General features: G+C 33.9%; 3 protein-coding genes across 4 annotated transcripts; all 3 read left to right on the top strand.

Annotated features, from left to right (window-relative positions):
- The first annotated feature begins 8,102 nt into the window (after positions 1 to 8,102).
- LOC131026709 (putative leucine-rich repeat receptor-like serine/threonine-protein kinase At2g14440) lies at positions 8,103 to 10,310 on the top strand. The gene is made up of 3 exons (XM_057956642.2): positions 8,103 to 8,190; positions 8,274 to 8,823; positions 9,735 to 10,310. The coding sequence occupies exons 1-3, from the start codon at positions 8,103 to 8,105 to the stop codon at positions 10,114 to 10,116; spliced, it is 1,020 nt and encodes a 339-aa protein (XP_057812625.2). The 3' UTR covers positions 10,117 to 10,310.
- On the top strand, positions 10,277 to 11,018 carry LOC131028293 (probable LRR receptor-like serine/threonine-protein kinase At2g23950). Its single transcript, XM_059208598.1, has 4 exons — positions 10,277 to 10,425; positions 10,555 to 10,626; positions 10,730 to 10,798; positions 10,913 to 11,018. The coding sequence occupies exons 1-4, from the start codon at positions 10,277 to 10,279 to the stop codon at positions 11,016 to 11,018; spliced, it is 396 nt and encodes a 131-aa protein (XP_059064581.1).
- On the top strand, positions 10,313 to 13,492 carry LOC131026708 (probable LRR receptor-like serine/threonine-protein kinase At5g48740). 2 transcript variants are annotated; one of them, XM_059222155.1, is made up of 10 exons: positions 10,313 to 10,626; positions 10,730 to 10,798; positions 10,913 to 10,984; positions 11,081 to 11,152; positions 11,262 to 11,761; positions 11,894 to 12,020; positions 12,271 to 12,339; positions 12,530 to 12,719; positions 12,893 to 13,025; positions 13,123 to 13,492. In XM_059222155.1, exons 5-10 carry the CDS (start codon positions 11,615 to 11,617, stop codon positions 13,408 to 13,410), a joined length of 954 nt encoding a protein of 317 aa, XP_059078138.1. In that variant the 5' UTR covers positions 10,313 to 10,626; positions 10,730 to 10,798; positions 10,913 to 10,984; positions 11,081 to 11,152; positions 11,262 to 11,614; the 3' UTR covers positions 13,411 to 13,492. The 2 variants fall into 2 exon arrangements, with proteins under 2 accessions (XP_059078138.1, XP_057812622.1); XM_057956639.2 differs by having other exon boundaries at positions 10,913 to 11,761.
- The last annotated feature ends 6,626 nt before the right edge of the window (positions 13,493 to 20,118 follow it).

Genomic DNA, 20,118 nt, shown 5'->3' with positions numbered 1-20,118 from the left:
AGAGCATGAATACACACTTTGGTGATCCATGAGAAGAAAGGCAAATAAGAAAGAAACTGTGAACGTCTCGCCCCTAAAAATAGGTCATCCATAGAGAGAAGGACATGGAAAAACTCGCCCCTAGAGCTTACCTAGGTTATCCATGTAAAGAGAGAGAGTGAGAACACTGTTAGTCCCACTCAACCTCATGCGCATGTGTGCAAGTGAGGTTTGAAGCGACTCATAGGAGTCTATGCCCGAGTATGATACAACCTATATAGAATGTATAGTACAAGTGTCAAGAAAGGTGTGATATCTTGGTCTAAGAGACCATGCTCTGGTTCTGAGAATAATCACCCCACATAAGAGAAAAGTGGTACCATCTCACTCTAAGAGACCGTGCTCTGGTTCCGAGAATGACCCACTATATAAAAGAAAAGTGATGACATCTTTCTATAAGAGGTTTCCCTCTGGTTCCAAGAATGTCTCACTATACAAGACAAGAAAATGTGAAGACATCTCTCTCTAAGAGACCATGCTCTAGTTCCAATAATGATCCACTATACAAAAAGTGATGACATCTTTCTCTAAGAGGTTTCCCTCTAGTTCCAAGGATGTCCCACTATTCAATCTATGAGAGAAGTATAGTAGAAAGGAGCAGTGTGGGTGCCGCCCCCTTAAGATGTCAACATAGTTCAATGTTGATATCTTAAGGAAAGCATAACTAGGATACATACCTTCATCACAAAGAAGATATCCACCATCACACAATGTCATAAATCCAAGCAAGAGAGGGAATACTATTCAAGAAAGGATAAGATAGTTGAAAAGAGATATCTTGTTGTAAGTGTAAAGGTGATCCATGGAGGAGAAGAGATATTTTTTCAAAATGCATCAACCCCCAAGAAGAGTTGTCTTAGACAAATATAACATCTTCTATAACAAGAAAAGGAACAAACAAGAATGCAATCCTTCCTCCTATTTCTAGGTGAAAGGGATTCTTGATGAGGGATGACTCACATTTATCCCCTAGAGGGATGGTTGGATTTATCATAGATGTACATTACCAATTGTAAAAGAGGTTGTATTCAAGGATTAACACTTATTGTATAAGAGAGAATCCTTAAGTCAATAACCAACAATTCTGCACAAGGAATGACATCCAGTAATAGAACTCACACCATCCAATTAATAGGGAAAAGTGGATCCCTAGAGAAAGATAGAGAAGGATCATTTCCCCCCAAGATAAGGGACAATGAGAAGAGCTTACACAATCTACTAGAGAGAGATTAAATATAGGAAAATATGCAATGAACTTACATGGACACATGCAAGAAAAGACATCAGTAAATGTAAAATACACTTCTCAAGAAGTGGTAATCTTTGAAAAGAAGAGAGAAAAGGAATCATACATTCCCCAAGGGGGATTAGTCATAAAAGCAAACCATTGTAAGAAATGATAATCATGTATGAAAAATGCAGCCCCTACAAGAAATAATGATAAAAAAGAAAAGGGAAAGGAGTGAAAATCCTTGCCCCCCAAGTGAGGAGAACAAGGAGAAATATTACACATTTTCTGATGGGGATTAGTTTCAAGTGTTATGTCCTCCTAGTGGAACAAATCCTCTCAAGGAAAGGATATATAATTCTCAAGAGATCATTCCTTGCTAAAGGGCATATCATACTTGGGAATAGTCGAAACAATAGAAGAGGTAATATTTCCAAGAGAATGAAGAAAAGAGAAGAAGTGTTGTACTCAATAAAGATGCCCCTCTCCAAGAAAAACCCTATGTAGTAAAAGAGATCTAATAATGAATGATGCACAAGAATAGAGATAATTGTATAGAAAGAAGTAGAAAAATGGACTTCATATTGCCGCCCCAAAGTATATGAAAGTGAAAAAATACCACCTCTAATGATAAAGAGCCCTCGGTAAATGGGCTAATTATGCCATAGGATGAAGAGCAACATGAAGAGAAAAGAAGTGTTGAGGGACTATGTTTTTACCAAGAAATACAAATAGATCTTCTATGAGACAAATGTATGCAAGATCATATTGTAGTTGAACAAAAATTTTAAATGCATAACATTTTCCAATAGAATGTGAATATAAATCGTGAAAAATGCAATATTCAATACCTTCATTTGCTTAAGATTTTTGTTTTTATTTTGAGGAGGAAAGGAAATGTTCTTGGCATATTTCAATCTCCAATAGATTCTTGTAGCTAATCTGCCAAGATGATAAATATCATCTTCCCATGAAGAAGAGGGTTTGTTAGAACAAGGTGTTTCATTATCCATAATTCTAATATTACAAAGTGAGTTCTTAGGTGTTTAATTTCCAAGTGATAATGGTAGAGAAATTACTTTAGTCATGTAGAAAAATAGTGAAACTAGACAAAATAGTAATGATAAAGAGAGAAAAAGATATCCAAGAGTAGAAAATAGATTAGGAGAAAGGATAGCCCCTAGCCATACAAAATGAATCAATAACAACTTTACCTCATCCAAATATGGATGCACATACAGTTCAGCTCCCTATTTTTGGAAATACACCAAGTATGATAGTAAACATATCTTTATCTTTGATTTTTAAATGAATGGGTTTGACATTAATTATGACAAGACCCAATTGTATGATTTTACGATTACCTCAATTACTATACACTAAGATGGTGCATTAATGAATTCGCTAAACATGAAAACATGGAAAACAATTCCCTAAGCATGAAAACATGGAAATAATTAAGTGACTTATTTTTTATAAATTTTTCATTCACCTAATGTATGAATAAAATATGGAAGATGAGAAAAATTAAAGAGGAATTAGTAAAATATTTTGAACATTTATCTAAAATTGTGTTTAGAAAACTAGAAGAAACCTTGAACTAAAAGAAATGGACAATTTATTTTAGGATTAACCCTTGACATTCTAGTAAAATAAGATGAGAATTTTTCCTCTTCATATAAGGATGCAGTAGAATTGATCACCAAAATAGAATCCTAGTCAAAGATATAAGAGAATGATTTAACTTTGGAAAGAATGAAATTGATAATTTCAAATTAAAGTGGGAAACATAATATTGAAGTAATAAATTATAATTTGAAAGGTGAGAAGGTTGAGATTTATCCACCACCTAGGAAAAGCAAAATCTGGTTAAAAAATTATGGTAGGGAAGAACATTTAAGGAAGAAATGTTTGATAACCAGAGGCACTAAGAGGGCTATGAAAAGTAACTATCAAGTTTTTGAATTATGGTGGCAAATAAATAATTCTTTTTCATCCTTACATCACAAACTAAATGTCCTGAATTTTGCAAATACCCTATTGTCTTCATGTTCTAAGTAAATCTCTTAACTTTCAAAGATCTCCTATGTTTGTGAACATGAATTATCCATTGAATAAAATACACATACCAGTTTATTGGGTTCAATCCAACTACATCTAGCGATCTTTTTAATTCCTTTATTAAATATCAATCTCTTTACCATTTAAACCTCACACCATCTTCCCATATTTGCATAGATATTTGAGAGAAGAATATAAGTTTTAACACTTTTTCAAGCCCAAATATAAATGTTATTATTGTAAATACTCTTAAACATATAACCATATGTATGTGTTCTGCAAGTACCATGAAAACACATCCACACATATACCACATATTTAATTGACATCTCAATAATCAATTTTAGAGTGTCCTCAAGATACTTAGCATAGGGAAGAAGATCAAATATGCACATAATGATAAATTATAGATATAATGTGTAAAGGTCACTTGTGTGACTAAAATATGTTTAACCCTCATCCACTAAATCTGAATGGTTTCATGCTCATAAGAAAATCTTATAATATTAGGATATGTTCAAGAGTGCTTCATCAATTCAAACATTGTGAGAGAATCCTTTCAAGATTTATTTCGTGCATACCTTACAAATATCTCAATTCCATGATATCACATTTTTTTGAGGCATTTTGTTAAAAAATTCAAGGACCTTGTCTATTCTTAAAAAAAGTTCATACATCTCCATCTTGTTCCATCCTCAACTTGTCTCGAGCATTCAAGATTATTTTATAGGAACTTATATTTGATGCCAATTCTTCAACACACTTTAGGATTGAGAGGGGGGTGAGTCAGTCTCGATAAAATACCAAACTTTATTAACAATCTAGAGTCAATTTAACCTGACTCTTATTAGAAACAATGAAATATAAAACAATGAAACACTATGCACAAGAGAGAACCACATTTATGTGGAAAAAAAATATATATGACGAGAGTCAACTCTCAATATAATAAATTATTAAAATTTTGTTCTAGGCTCACTGTCGAGGAAGCACACTACTCCTCATAGTACTTACAAGCTAAGATGTACTATCTCAGGGCAATATACAAAGGACTTACAAGCTTAGATACAATGTCTTAGGTAAAGATATAGACTTTGAAGTGAAGACAAACTTTATTAATGTAATGTATATAAATAAATGAATCAAGAATGAATAGGCCTCTAGAAACACAACTGCCAAAAACCTCCAGATATGGAGTTGTCCTCGAATCTCAGCCTCAAATATCCAACTTTATAGCGAGTACGACATAATTTCTCTATTACAATTTTGCATCACTGGTTTCTGGAAATGATATAATCATGTAAGTGCAACACACATATTTATCCACACACTCATCTACACCATCAACATCAATTTGATCTTGTACATATATTATCTTCTTCATTGCAAACACCAATTAGGTCAACTAGATTAGAGGAAAAACATAGGTCCTATCAAAGTGGCCATCAAAACATAACTATGATGACTGCAATCCAATCCAAGAGATAGAGAGGACCTAAAAATTTTATATCATTTCTTTTTAAGTAGCTCAAAATAATTCATATACCCTCCAACCTCGACAATAAGGTAATGTGTAGATACTATTGTCACTAAGGTTTGCACTCGTGATGCTAAGTGTGAAACCAAGCAATCCTGTGAAACATGGAAACACCTTCAAGCCTATTGGTTGCTCAAGGTGAAGGTGAATCTCTGGATTATGGGTCAGCTTCCCTTGAATCCCTCCTAAAACTAAATTACTAATATGGAAAAGAGAGAGAGATAATCTAAAAATATTGGAAAGTTACAACTAAACTAGGAGATGATACACCGAGAATTATAATGATAATAGCCTAAAATTCATAAAATACAACATAATTTCATCCACACAAAGTAATTTTACTCTCTAATCACATAAACATTTCTCAAGAAGGCTGAGGGAATCATAAACTTGGAAGGAAACTGCATGATAGCACTGCTAGAATAAGAAATGGTGCCTCTAATCCTCGATCCCCTCAAGCATGAAAAGGGGGCAAAAGAGACAAGGAGAAAATAAAGAAGGAATATGAAGAGAGAGAGAGAGAGAGAGAGAGAGAGAGAGAGAGAGAGAGAGAGAGAGAGAGAGAGAGAGAGAGAGAGAGAGAGAGAGAGAGAGAGAGAGAGAGAGAGAGAGAGAGAGAGAGAGAGAGAGAGAGGAAAACAAAAAGAGACAAAGGGGGAAATATAAAGAAACATAGACCGAGTGAGAATAAGGGGGTCCCCATGTTTCTCCAACATAGGTCTTTCATAAATAAATCACACAATACTTGTCATAAAGCAACCTTGAATTTTATTCATTATTAAGATTGATTATATTTTTAGGAGAAGTAGATTTTTCTTGTTCTACATCAAGATAATTGTGTTGAAAGATCCATGAACACTATGCTTACTAGAGCCTAAAATGAAGGGATATATTTTACTCTTGTTAATTGGGCCCTATTTTCGTTTATCAAATGATAGTTCATAGATTGATGTTCAAGTTGACAAATACTTGAATTTGAGTATTGTTCCTACTCTCTTAGATTTATTAAATAAGAAATTAGTCACAAATAAAGTTAAGAATTAACAATACTCATTTGGGCTATATTTTTTATAAAAAAATTGTTATAGCTCTTTAACATCAAGTAGATAGAGGGTAGTTAATTTTTGTATTATGCATAATATTATTCTTGATCATAATTTGAAGAATGAAATACCTAATCTTTAACATTTATTATTTTCAAAAAGTAATAAAATTTATTATGCATTCATCATTCCTTATTATATATGTATAAATTGTATTTTACTCTATTTATATATTTTTCTTAATTAACCTATATTTTTATGAATTTTTTTTTTTTTTTTTACAATAACTAAAACAATAAATTATTGAATTTCTTATAATTATGTAATATCATCAATAATTTTTTATTTTTAAACTCATATATTTATAGAGATGCACTTATACAATGTCAATAAATCATTCAATTTATTAATGTCGTGAGGTATTCTACAATGACAATAAGGGGAAGATTACGATTGTGTTAGCAGGTTAACAATCTAATATTATTGGTCATCTTAAATCTGACACCCATTTACATGTTAAAATCTTAATATGTGATAACAAAAATAATATTTAAAAAAAAAATAACACAAAATTTATATCTCCTGCATAAAATAGTTACAAATTGATATCTCTCAACATTTTTTAAATGATGTTTTTAAAACATCTATAATTTTTGAAATTAATGTTTATTCATATCATAATTTAAATATCACATTGGATCCTTTAGTTTCAAGTGCTATGTCACAAACTAGACCAAGAAAATATTACCTTCCTACTCCTTAATTTTCAGAAAAAGTAATATCAATCACGTACAGTATGGATTGAATAACTATAAGTAGACAAGTTCATTTCCCCATAAACCAGCACTCAAAGAACAGATTAGCAACTAAGACCATAATTACGTCAAGGTAAGGGCGTAGTAGCATTCGTTGGCTCCAAGGGAGAAGTGGCGTTGTCAACTTTTTCATTAAAAGAAGATCCTGGAGACGGTGGCGTTCCTACTCCAGGAGATGGTCCGCTAGGTCCTTCAACGCATCTTGTGGAGATGACCAGCACAATCGCTACCATCAAGACGAGCATGCTCACATATTTCTTCGTTTCCATCTCTCTCTGTAAATGCAAGAAAAGCATACCATATGAACATATAGAAAAGTTTTGGTGCTTTATATTGCATTGTCTGAGATGGTGAATCACAAATCAGGGAGTCGTTTATGATACGGCAAAGACCCAAAGGAAGGCGCTGTGAAGTAGGTAACGTGTGTTTACTTTGACGGAAGGTGTATTAACGTGTGTTTACTTTAGAGACGGGTTAGTCTGGGACATTTGTTGCTTTTACTGTGATAAATATCGATAGACGAAGACCGCGTGCTTGGTTGATCTTTGAATCAAAAGGGTACAGTTTACATGTTATTAATTCCAAGAGTCAAGACTGCATCTAACATAGAAATGGAAGAAGGTTGAACAATAGTGTTCTTAAAGATGATTTAGAAGTTTGTTTTCATATTAATATAAATCTTTGAATATAAAGAAATTGACTTTAGCCCCTTCAAGAAGTATATTGATTTGGACCGGCATTTATGGAGAAAAGAATTCAAGCGGGGGAAATTTGAAGTCATCGCCCGCCAGCAATCGAAAAGTCTTGTCCTGACATTTAAAGCCTTGGATCCATTGCAAAATAACGTCATCGCTGACGCACAACATTCTAAACTTAAAAAAGATACCTCCTGCACATGAGCGTATGGAAATAACCATTTAGAAGTTTGTTTTCATATTAATATAAATATTTGAATCTAAAAAAATTGACTTTAGCCCCTTCAAGAAGTATATTGATTTGGACCGGCATTTATGGAGAAAAGAATTCAAGCGCGGGAAATTTGAAGTCATCGCCAGCAATCCAAAAGTCTTGTCCTGGCATTTAAAACCTTGGATCCATTCCAAAACAACGTTATCGCTGACGCACAACATTCTAAATTTAAAAAAGATAAATTCAAAGATGAATAGCAACGACCTACAGCACATGAGCGTATGGAAATAACAATAGCTAGTCCCACACGCAACCTCTTTCCAGACATTGAGGTTCGTATATTTGTTTTACTTAATTAACTAAGAAGTACAGATAAACAGAACTTTGTAACACAATTATTTCAATGGAGGTTTTGCGTATTCCATATATATAATTTGTAAATATCCGCTTCAAAACTATTCTCCGAGTCGATGGACAAGTTAATTTTGAGAGGCAGAAGCCTACTTATGCTCACCACGAATGTCTTCGCGTTTCTTGTCTCAGTTTCAGCTCAGCCAGGTAAAAAACAAAGGGAGAGAATTTGTTTTAATATCTCTTTGTTTCTTTATTTCACTCATTACTTCTCATTTGTTGGAAAGCAGGATTCCTGAGCATCAATTGTGGCGGCGGAGACAATTACACTGATTCTGTGACCAATATAACGTGGATTTCGGATGGCAATTATATAGATGTTGGCGAGGCAGCGAATGTTAGTAACTCAAGTATACCATATCCCTTGCAGTCCTTGCGTCACTTTTCAAAGTCTCTAAATAAATCATGCTATAGTTTGCCCTTAAACATTAATGTCACATACCTCGTACGCCTGTGGTTTCTTTTTGGTAATTATAATGGAATCCAAGAGCTTCCAAGCTTTAATGTTTCTGTGGAGACGCAAGGCATGCTTATTCAAAAGATCCAATCTATAACGTCTCCGGAAATCCCAGAATTTACCAGAGAAATGATCATCACCAGTTCTACCAATGTCATCTATGTTTGCTTGATTCGAACTTCAGACAGCAGCGATCCCTTTATATCTGCAATTGAGTTGAGGAGTCTTTCAGGCGGCCTCTATGAGGCTCAGATGAAGCCGGGAATGATGTTGAGTTCAATATCAAGATATGATGTGGGTGCTCAATCCTCCGATCTTATCAGGTATTTCTGCTCTTTAAAAGGCTTATTAAGGTAACAACCTTCGTAAGAAGAGAGGGATCTTTTCATATTCACCATCGAGTATTTAATAGTCTTTTAATAAAATGTATTGTCTTGACGTTTATTTATAGAAATGAAGAAAGATGAAATGAATTAATGGTCTTTTGAAGAAATATAGTAATCGATTGACTAAATTCATGTAAACCCAAAATAGGATATCATTAACTAATAATATTGGATGTCATAAAAATTTAAGCCTTGATATTGTCTAAATAAAAATCTTGGATGATTGAAGTAAAAATATCACAGTTAGAGATTCAAGCTATCCATTCCTGATCAGTATTGGAAATTGTAATCCTAATGCTTCATCAACTTTGCCAGTTGTTCTTGTCATCTCCGTACCTCTCATATCTGCAGTCATCTATGTCATTAAATAGAAACGTTGAAGCAGATCTTGCTTAGGATTGGAATGGCTTTTATATTTACTTATATGTGTCCACTGTCCCATTCACACGCTTTGTGGGTAGCAAGAAATATATTATTTTATGTATTCTTCATCGTCCATAATTGTTCAATTTTTCTAATATTGTATGACTTTACATTTTGGTAGTCACTTTTTAGAGTCAGACTCTACAGAACTGTATGAAGTTGCAAACTCTGTTTGTTTATAGCTTAGTTACTGAAGTATGTGATCAGGTTTGAAGGTTATTAGATCAGCAGCTCAGAGAATCGGTGAAATGTTTAATATAATTTCCAAGTTTGTTTTCTATTCCCCTCTTTTCTTCAATCAGGTACCCTAATAATATTAGATAAGTCATAAAATTTGAAGTTTTATATTGTCTAAACAAAAATCGTAGATCATTGAAGTAAAAATTTATTGCAGTTACAAATTCAAACTGTCCATTCCTGATCAGGTACCCTCAAGACCGATTCGATCGCTTGTGGAATTCGGACAGCCTCATGTCTGTTCTATACAACACTACTCTTATTCGAAAAGCACATTCGAATAGAACGGTTTTGAACAAGAATAATATCACCAGTTTCCCTCCTGCTGTTGTGATGCAGACAGCTGTAATTGCCAAAAGCACTGCAAATCGGTTGCGTTTAATACTTCCGCAACAGAATACGAGAACCTTAGTTGTATTATATTTTGCAGAAGTCGAGATCCTCAACAGCTCAGAGGCAAGCAACTTCAATGTTATGGTAAATGAGCAGGCTGTTCGCTACATAGATTACGCTCTGCAAAATCACTCGATTGAGCTGCCAATCACATACAACTACACACAAGGAAGTTAAGTGGTGATATCTCTTGAAACCATAGACCAACCAGGAAAGTCTAGCCGTGGTCCTCTAATTAACGCCATTGAGTATTACAGAATAGTGGAAAGTAAGCCAGAAACTGATGGAGGTGATGGTAAGATCCTCATATCTTTATTTCCTGATTCCATTTGTAACCATGGTTTCCTGTAACGGAGTCATGAACGTTGTTACGGTGCAGTTGGTGCGCTTTTATCAATTAAAAGAAATTTTAGTATCAAAAGCTGGATATCGGATCCTTGTTTTGGTATTGAATGGACTGGAATCAGATGCAATAAAGGGCTTCCAGTGAGAATATTTGATGTGTAAGTTTACATAACACAGTTACATGTGTTCTTATGGTGCATCAATTTTTGAGTACTTGAAAACTAACTAGAGATTATGTAATTGATTATCTTGAGTTCTACTGTCAATTAGCGATTTGTCCGGGAGGAATCTGTCTGGAACTGTACCAAAAGGGATGAGCCAAATAACTGAATTGAGAAGCATGTGAGAACTCGGATTAGCGATTTAAATGTAGTCGGTTGTGTCTGGTTAAAATTTCGTTTTGAAACATTTTTCTAACGGTTTTGCTAACTCGTATGTTAAACAGTTCTCTTCAGAACAATAATTTATCAGGAACATTGCCAGACTTGTGCAGCTTAACCAAATTGGAGATAATGTAAGCTGCGTTCTGTCATATATTAGTTTCAGTAGTTACAGATTACGTGCGCTCCTATATGCAGGTTATAATTCGTTTTTCCATCTAATAATTTTTTTGTTTTGCAATTTTCAGACGTCTTGAAAACAACTACTTGACAGGAATCATCCCAGATTGTCTGTCACAATTGAGTAACTTAAAACAACTGTACGTTTCATATTTTGCAGCAATTTCATGCTAGTTTTAGGGATGCTAATTTTATTTATTCTATTTGAACTGTTCACTCTTTTCCACACCCCCAAGAAATTTAGAAAACAATAACTTCAGTGGAGTTGTCCCGGAAGGGCTTTTGAAGAATCCTTTATTGATCCTCAGGTAATTTTGATATGAAACAATAGAAAGAAACTAGACACTTTATTTTCTCATACACGTATAAACTGGACAAAAACTCGCCGATTTTAAGAATTTATATACTGGTCTGCAGTTATACCGGGAATCCCCATCTGTGTAAGGGTAAAGATAAGTGCCAGTCAAAGCGAAATAAAGTCGGGATTGTTGCTAAATCAACTATTGGTGTTGTAGTTCCAGCTTTTGTAGCAATCATATTGTTTATTATATGTCGTGGAAGACGTAACTCCAATAAACGAAACCAAATGGTGAATATGAACTCCAAGAAACGAAACCAAATGGTTGGCTCTTTCTAACCATAAACGTATATATCTTATAAATCTCTATGTTTGGTGAATTGAAACATATATTGTTTATTAGGTAATTGAAGGTGCAGCTGTAATTGTACCCAACCTCGTGAAGTCTCGCTCATTTAGTCTAGTGGAGATAATGATAGCTACAGAGAATATGAGCCACAAGATTGGCGAAGGTGGTTTTGGAAGTGTCTACTTCGGTAAATTGCAGAATGGTAAAGACGTGGCTGTAAAGCTTCTATCGTCCTTATCTAAACAAGGAGCAACCGAGTTCTTGAACGAGGTAATGCGAAAGCCTAAAATCTATCTCAAATTTGTATCTTTTAAGTCTAAAGATAGTAGAAGTAAAGGTTGCGTATAAACACTCGACATGCTATGTTGGATAATTAAAGCTAAAAAAATTCTCTATGAGCAGATCGATCTGCTGTCTCGATTGAATCACAGGAACTTGGTGTCCTTGCTTGGCTATTGCAATGACTTCAAACAACAAATGCTTGTTTATGAGCACATGCCCTGCGGATCACTTAAAGACCACCTCCATGGTGAGTCAACACACACACATACTCTCTGAGTAAAAAGAACATGGCGGGCAAGCAGCCTAATCAACTGTTAATTATATTTTAGTGTAAACGAAAAAGGATCAAACGTCAAGTGCCATTTTTCCAACTTAAATAAGACATAAATTTATTCCGAACTTTATGATCATTGAAACTTTTGAAAGTTAACTAAAGATAAAATTATGCTCTCACCTGTTCTAACACACGTCCACTCATTTAACTCTATATTCTGTAGGTTCCTTGGCCAACTCTTCTACACTGGATTGGAAAACCAGGCTTCGAGTAGCTTTAGATGCAGCAGAAGGTAGTATGTCGCCGGTGTAGATAGGTTATTCCAAATTTTGTAATGATTCCGCTTTTAATTTTGTATCAAATCAGATTTCTTAAAGCCAGTTTGGGTATTCCGATTTTAATTTTGTTTGGATGATACCTACTATTTTTGGCAGAATTAAGAGCAACTTTGGGTAATAGTTTCTTTGTTGAAATTGTTAAAGGATTGGAATATCTGCATGTAAGCTGCACACCGAAAATCGTTCACAGGGACGTGAAGAGCTCAAATATCCTGCTGGACTCCAGACTACGGGCAAAAGTAGCAGATTTCGGCCTTTCAAAAATGATTGGTGATGACAATACATCTCATGTGACCACGACCATAAAGGGATCGGTTGGATACTTAGATCCAGAGTCAGTATTCTATTCTCTGATACGTTTGTAGTAGCATGGAAGATTCTATTGCCTGTTTTCTCTTAAAATCTTTGTCTCAAACTGTCTACTGCTTTGGGCGTGATATTTTTATTAAATTCAAAGTATAATTTTCTATTTCTCTAAAAGTAATCATTGTTTTGTTCAATAAAAAGGTATTTTCGTACGAGCAAGTTGACAGAGAAAAGTGACGTATACAGCTTTGGAGTGGTTTTACTGGAGATCATATGCGGCAGAAAGCCGATAGACGCAGAACGATCCGAAGAAGAACTCAGCCTTATCAAATGGGTTAGATTTTGTCTATTTTTTCTGGTATAATTGCCAGCAATTTTCATGCGTTAGTAAAATCTATCTAATGAAATGTGCAATCGTTTTTATCTAAAAGGTCCTGCTTTATGTGGCGGCGAATGAAGAACCCGAGCGTCAATTGACAGACATTCTAGATAAAAGGATGCACCTATCCAAAAATGACTTCAAATCCTTTAATGATCTATTGGACTTGTCAATAAAATGCATTCAGAGCGAGGCATCCAAAAGACCAACGATTAGTGAGATTGTGACACATCTAAGAGAGGCTCTGATTTCAGTAGTATCGGATGACACGACTGAAGAAAATGTGCAGTCTTTCAGCTTTGCAGAATATAGTTGCAGCTTAATCCATGCTGGTAGGTGACAGGAGAGTCGTATGGCTATCATATGGATTGTTTATGCTAGCCGCAAAACTCCACGCCACCTTCCGTTCGATGGAGAGTTATTAGAGGAGTTAAAAAGTTGATATTTTAAAAGCATGTTTCAATCGTTACTTTTAGTGTGTTTTATTAAGAAATAAGGTTTGTTGTTTTTCTCTTAATTAATATTGTCTATGTATTTCTTTTATGGAAACAAATAATATTTAAAGAAAAGGGTTGAGTAATAGAAGCCATCCTCAAAGTTTAAGCAGGGTCAAGTTTAAATAATAAAAATATTCTAGGTAGTGAAGAAGGGATAAAGGTAAAGAAATATTATGATTATAAGCATATATATTATTAATTATGTTATAGCATTCAACAATTTTTACTAATTATTCATTTGATCATATGATGATAAAACATTACAATTGTCTCAAGATATAGATATCTTTAGATATTTTTTAGTCAATCTTTAGAAGCCTTAGTCAACATGACACATTTAAAAACTCCTTAATATATATTAAACATTTTTTTTCTAGAAATATCATAATTACAATTTACATCGCACTCCCAATATTTAATGTTGGTGGGAAAAATAACATATTTCAACACTCCCCTTTTAGCTTTTATAATTAACTATTTCAGCATCCATAACACAATTTTTTTCTGAGGTGGTCAAAGTTGTCTTTAGCTAATATGTTTGTTAATATATCTATCAACTGACGTGTAGATCAATAAAAAATCAAATTCATTTTTCAATATTTTACGAACTCTCTTATAAAATGTTACTTGGTATCCATATGTTTGCTCCATTAGTAATATATAACAAGACTTTTAATATATTTTAGTCATAACAAACAATCATTAGTCACTCGAATAAGATATTTAGACATTCCTTGATTACTATTTTGTTTGGCGTGTGAACATTTATGCTTGTACAAAATTATGAGTATAATTGAAATATTTTCTTAATATAATATGCTACTATGAAAATATTTATTACACACCTAACTTACATTTGTCTAGTTCCTCAACAATTCTTAGTAACTTAATCTCATTTTTAAGTTTGATTGTCTCATCCCCTAGAGACATGACACGTGCTCTCACACTTTTCCCAAGAGTTTTAAATGTTTCACACCTCTTAAAGATTTAGTTAGAATCACAATTTTCCCTTCCCACTTCGTCCATGCTATAAATATACAAATATTTCACTTATATGTTTAATACATTTTCATCATATTTTGTGGCTTATTCTTTTATGTGTTCTCTTGTAGAAATTGTTGGGTATTCATTTACACTTGGTTGATTCATCATAGTATCAAATCCATGAATTACAATTTTCTTCCCAATTTAAATTGAATCCCATCCTTAGACTTATCATAAGTGTGTCATAAAGCTAAACATTTATAACCATTATATATGAAGACCCAAGTTAGCTAGAAATGCTTGTCAAATAATCTACTTTTGACACTAATATTTTTTACAATTTTTTATCCCCTATCATATATGACCAAATTGTATGTATGTATGTATGTATGCATTCATGCATGCATGCATGTATGCATTTAGGCATGCATGCATGTATGTATGTATGTCTGTATGTATGTATGTATGTATGTATGTATGTATGTATGTATGTATGTATGTATGTATGTATGTATGTATATAATTTATTCATTTTTATTTTTATTTTGATAATTAAATATCTAGAAGGGCCAACACCCATTTATATTAAAAAATACCCTGGAGTACAAAGAAAAAGTGTGTCAATAATGTCATACAGCCCAAATGAATTTATAGAAAATACACCTCCCATATATCTTATAATTTTAGATATATTTCATCTAGCCATCTACTATCTTATGGCTAAATACAAAAACCCCTTTAAAAAGATCCATTAATCCTACTACAAAACCTAAAAATAGATTAACCTTGATTCTAAATGATTGATAAAATCTAATATAACTTATGATATAATGACATTAAATATAGAAAAATCTATGCTTCTTTCAAAAATTTTGTATTTCTCCCATAGCATGTTTTAGCAACCTCTTTTTGTTCGATGTTCTTGGCTCTACTGTGGATACCATAGGTGGAGATCTTATTCAAACTAAGCCATACACAATTGACTTTTTCAAACGAAATGGAATTCTTTGAAAAAAGGTGGTGGAGAGAAATTTGGCAACATATGTTGAGGAATGAAGGGCTTCAACCCTTCTCTGTATGAGTAGTTTTCCCAATCTTGGGATGATGAAGAATTCTAAGTGGGTAGGGAGAAATTCATGGTGTCTATGAAAACCATTGTGGTTGCTATGGATCTTGTGGTGGAGGACACAAACTTCCCAAAGAAACTAAGGATAATTACAAGGAGGATTTCAAGAGGTTCTTGAAGATGGGGGAGAAAGTTGCTTGCTTTCAAAGTGGTTCCAACATAAATTACTTACATAGGGTTTGGATATAGGTTGTGCTACTCCTCATAAAATTTATCACTTTGGATGAGAGATTTAAATGGTTCCATTCTCAACTTTTCCCCATGCTCAACCATTTGAAGTGTGGTGTGAAGATGAATTTCCATTATTCGATTTTCTCATCTACATCCCAGTCTATGTTTGTTTTGAAAACTAAATATGTCCTTGCCCTACATCAAGAGTTTATTCAACATATCTATAAATTCCACCTAGATTTAACTTCCACTTGTCGGCTAACTACTAATCCCTCTACTCCCACTCTATGTGTTGAGTTGTTGAATAATCTAGATAGTTAAGATGTCATTTCTACTCCTAAACCCAAAGGGGCCCCTACCTATGTTAACTGTGTCAAGACGGCTAAATCCAAAAGTACCTCGATGCCTCTCATTATTGAATGTATTGTCAAAGAGCCGAAGGAGAAGAAAATGATTTTGAGAACTTTTCTTCCTCATGGTCTATTAGGTCTAAGTGGGCCCTAAAAACCCCTACTAATAATGTTGCCACCTTTGCTATGCTCTTATTTGGCTCCCCTCACCCCTCACCTATGAACTTTTCAAGGAAATGAGACTTCCCTTATGGACAAGGTTCTTGAACTCTGTGATAGCTACAATAAATAAGAAGCTATAATCTGCTAGCCTCTTGGGAAATTTAATGTGGCAAAAAAGTTTTTAATAGACTAGAGGCCTTTGTTGAAGTGGATTCTAGGGCCTTAATCTTGGCAACAAAAAATAAGGACTAAACGGTTTGGGTTGTAGCCAAAGATTTAGCTTAAAATATTGAAAGGTGGAAAGGAATTGAGGGGGTTCTGTGACAAGATAGACTTGGAGGAGGATAGAAAGGAGACGATGGAGGGAATTGAGGTTTCATAACACTACCAATTGTCCCTAAAAAGGAAAAGGGAGAAATGATAACTTAGAACAATGAAGTGTCCCAGAAGAATTTGGTAGCTCTACAAGACATTCAAGAAGAAATCAACACGAGGTGGGCAAGAGAGAAGCATCATTTTAATTTTTCCCCTGCTAATGGCTTAGACCCATTAGTATCTAAGATGAAAGCTACCCCAAAGTCCCCTACTACTTCATCTAGTACTGTTTCAAACAAGAGGCTCTACTTCTTTGACAAAGTGAAAGTGACAAACTAGAATTGGAAAATTGAGAAGCCCCCACCAGGTAAGCCTTTGGTTTGTGTCGTTGATGGGGGTGTGCCTAATGGTTTTTTGTTCTATTTATTTGTTTAGTCTAGTCTAGTCTTTGGGTTTAGTGGTGTCTACTAAGATTTGTTACTTTTGGTAGTTGTCACTCTCGTTTTGTGCTCTCACTCCTCATGAGTCCCTAGCTTTCTTAGTAGTAGCAGTGATATAATGATTTAGGCCTCTTCTGATTTAATCTAATTAGAACTTATGATATAATTACCAATATTTATATAATCACAAAGATGCTCTCTTTCTATGATAAGGTGAAGGCAATGAGCTAGGATTGGAATATTGAAAAGCCCCCCACTATAAAGGCCATCGATTTGTGTCTTTAGTGGTTTTGGGTCTATTGTTGTTTTCCTCTATTTGTCTATAGTCTAGTCTAGTCCTTAGATTTTGCGGTGTCTTGTTTTGGGTGCTTGTTGGGTTCTGCTCCATTTTAATAGTCAGTACTTAGGTTTTGGGCTCTCACTCCTTATGAGTTCCAAGTTTTTTCTCGCTTTTTTGGTTACGTAGCAATTATGTAATGGTTCAGACTTCTCCCAATTTAATCTAATCAAAACAAATTTATATAGCTAATATAAAACAAAACTATTTCTTTTCAACCTAAAAACGAATTTTATGATGATGCTTATCAATTGAAATCTTCAAGTGATGTGATGTGAAGTGATATGTCTTTCTCCTTAATACATACTATTAATACATACTATTTTCAACTAGTACAAAGACAAATCCTTATAGAAATCATAGCCACTAAAATTATACATTAAAGTCAACCGATTTTTTCATACATTGACTTAAAATAAGATTCTGAACATAGAACTTGTCGACTGAAGAATCTTAAAAATATCAATAGAGTTGTTGTCTTGCTTGTTTTAGATTTGGGAGCAATAGGAAGTAGCTATAACAACACATATCTTAGCCTTACCATCTTAGTGTCATCTACCAACTTGAATTAGACTAGTGCAACTGTGCTCTGCAAAACTGAAAGACTCTACTGAATTTTTAGTGGTATCTTTTGTTTTGATTGAAGCCAGGGCATCCCTTATCTGTGTTACAATTTCACTCATTATTCGTCTTTTGGATGCCTCGCTCTGAATGCATTTTGTTGACAAAATAAATACGTCATAAAAGGATTTCAATTCATTTTGAGATAAATGCAGCCTTTTATCTAGGATGTTTGTCACTTGACGGCCAAATTCTTCATTCACCTCCACATAAGGCTTGACCTGTTAGATAAAAATGATTGCATGTTTCATTATATGTAGTCAATAAATGTATAAAATCTGCAGAAAATGAAACCACAAAAAGTATATTAGATCTGACCCATTTTATAAGGCTGAGTTCTTCCTCAGACCGCTCTACATCTATGGATTTTCTGCCGCATATGAGCTCCAATAATACCACTCCAAAGTTGTATTAACTTCTCTCTATTAACTTGCTCGTATGGAAATAACTTTTTATTAATGGAAACAATGATGAGTCTCAGGGAAGCAGAGGAATTACTTGAATTTAAAAAAAATCTCAAACGCAAAGAAACTAGGCGGTTCGGGAAACAAATTTTTAAACAAAACAAATCATTAAATATCTATCAAAACAACTCCGAAGCTATATAAATAACTTCCATATCTTTATATGTTTATAAACCTCTCTGTATGTTCTAGGTATATTTGCATGTTAACGATGATACAAGTTAAAGCTGTAAAAGTATACGGGAATAAAATTGACTCTGGGTCTAAGTATCCAACTGATTCAATCGAGACAACAGATCGACCCGCTTATCAAACAAACCTTAGCATGTCGATCACATAAAGAATAGCACGTCAACTATTGACTTCTAGCCATTAATTTGAGTAACTTAGAAATCTATGAACGAATTTGGTATAGATAATTGGCTTTGGCATTGAAAGATTATAATAATAAAAAACTCACAGAATACAAAGCATCAACTGAAAAGAAGACTAAATATTATTGATATGAAAAACTTAATTAAAAATTACAATAACAAAGATTACATTTATAGACTCTTCAAGTCTATCAAAAAACAAAAGTAACTAAAAAACAATTAGCAATTTTGTCATTGCATAGACAACAGTTTCTAAAAACAAAAACCACTATTTAGACAAGACTAATGTGTATCTTAGTAGTTTCTAAACTACTAGTTTATTAACAAAATAAAACCACATTCTTAGTAGTTTCTATTAAGTCTTAATCTCCATGGCATCATTCTAATCTTGAGTTTGATCTCCAACATAGCAATCTCCAGGATGACATTCTGTTATTGAGAATATCATTTCAATATCAAACTTGTCTTCAATCTCCCTCTAGATGATCAATGGAGGTGAGTCCCAACTAATGTATAAAGGAAGTAAAACTAGATGTAGGAAGAGCTTTGGTGAAGATATCAGCTACTTGCTCAAATGAAGGATAGAACTGTAACTCTACTTGCCCATCTTGAACCAAGTCATGAATGCAATGATGTCCGATCTCTATGTGCTTTGTTCTAGCACGAAACACAAGATTCTTTGTGATGGAAATAGTGCTATTGGTATCATAGTAGATGGTGGTTGGATGTTGTTAAATCAAATGTAGATCTTCCAATATCCATCTAATCCAAACTGCTTGAGTACGTGCTGAGGTGGCTGCAATGTACTCTGCTTCTCCTGAAGAAAGAGCCACGGTTGCCTATTTCTTGCTACTCCAAGAGACAACTCTAGAACCAAGTGAAAAATCATATCTAGATGTAGATTTTCTATCATCCACTAAACCAGCCCAATCACCTGATTATCTTTGGGAAATTGAACTAAATCCCAAGTATTGTTCTTATGAATGGAATTCATCTCATCATTCATAGCATTAAACCATATAGGTTCTTTTACTACTTCTTCAAATACAAAGGGCTCATCTTGAATTGTACTAAACAAAGCAAAATTAACAAATGGAGTTGTATTTGCACTCCTCTAATAGATATCAACCAAACTTCGTACGTTTCTTGGAGTTGATGCTGAAGGTGATGGTGGAGGTGAATCTTCACCCGAGTTTGCACTACGGGA

The sequence above is a fragment of the Cryptomeria japonica genome, chromosome 1, assembly GCF_030272615.1.
Source record: "Cryptomeria japonica chromosome 1, Sugi_1.0, whole genome shotgun sequence".
NCBI lineage: Eukaryota > Viridiplantae > Streptophyta > Pinopsida > Cupressales > Cupressaceae > Cryptomeria > Cryptomeria japonica.
Note: the sequence above shows the minus strand (reverse complement) of the source record. Positions and strands in the feature narration are given on the sequence as shown.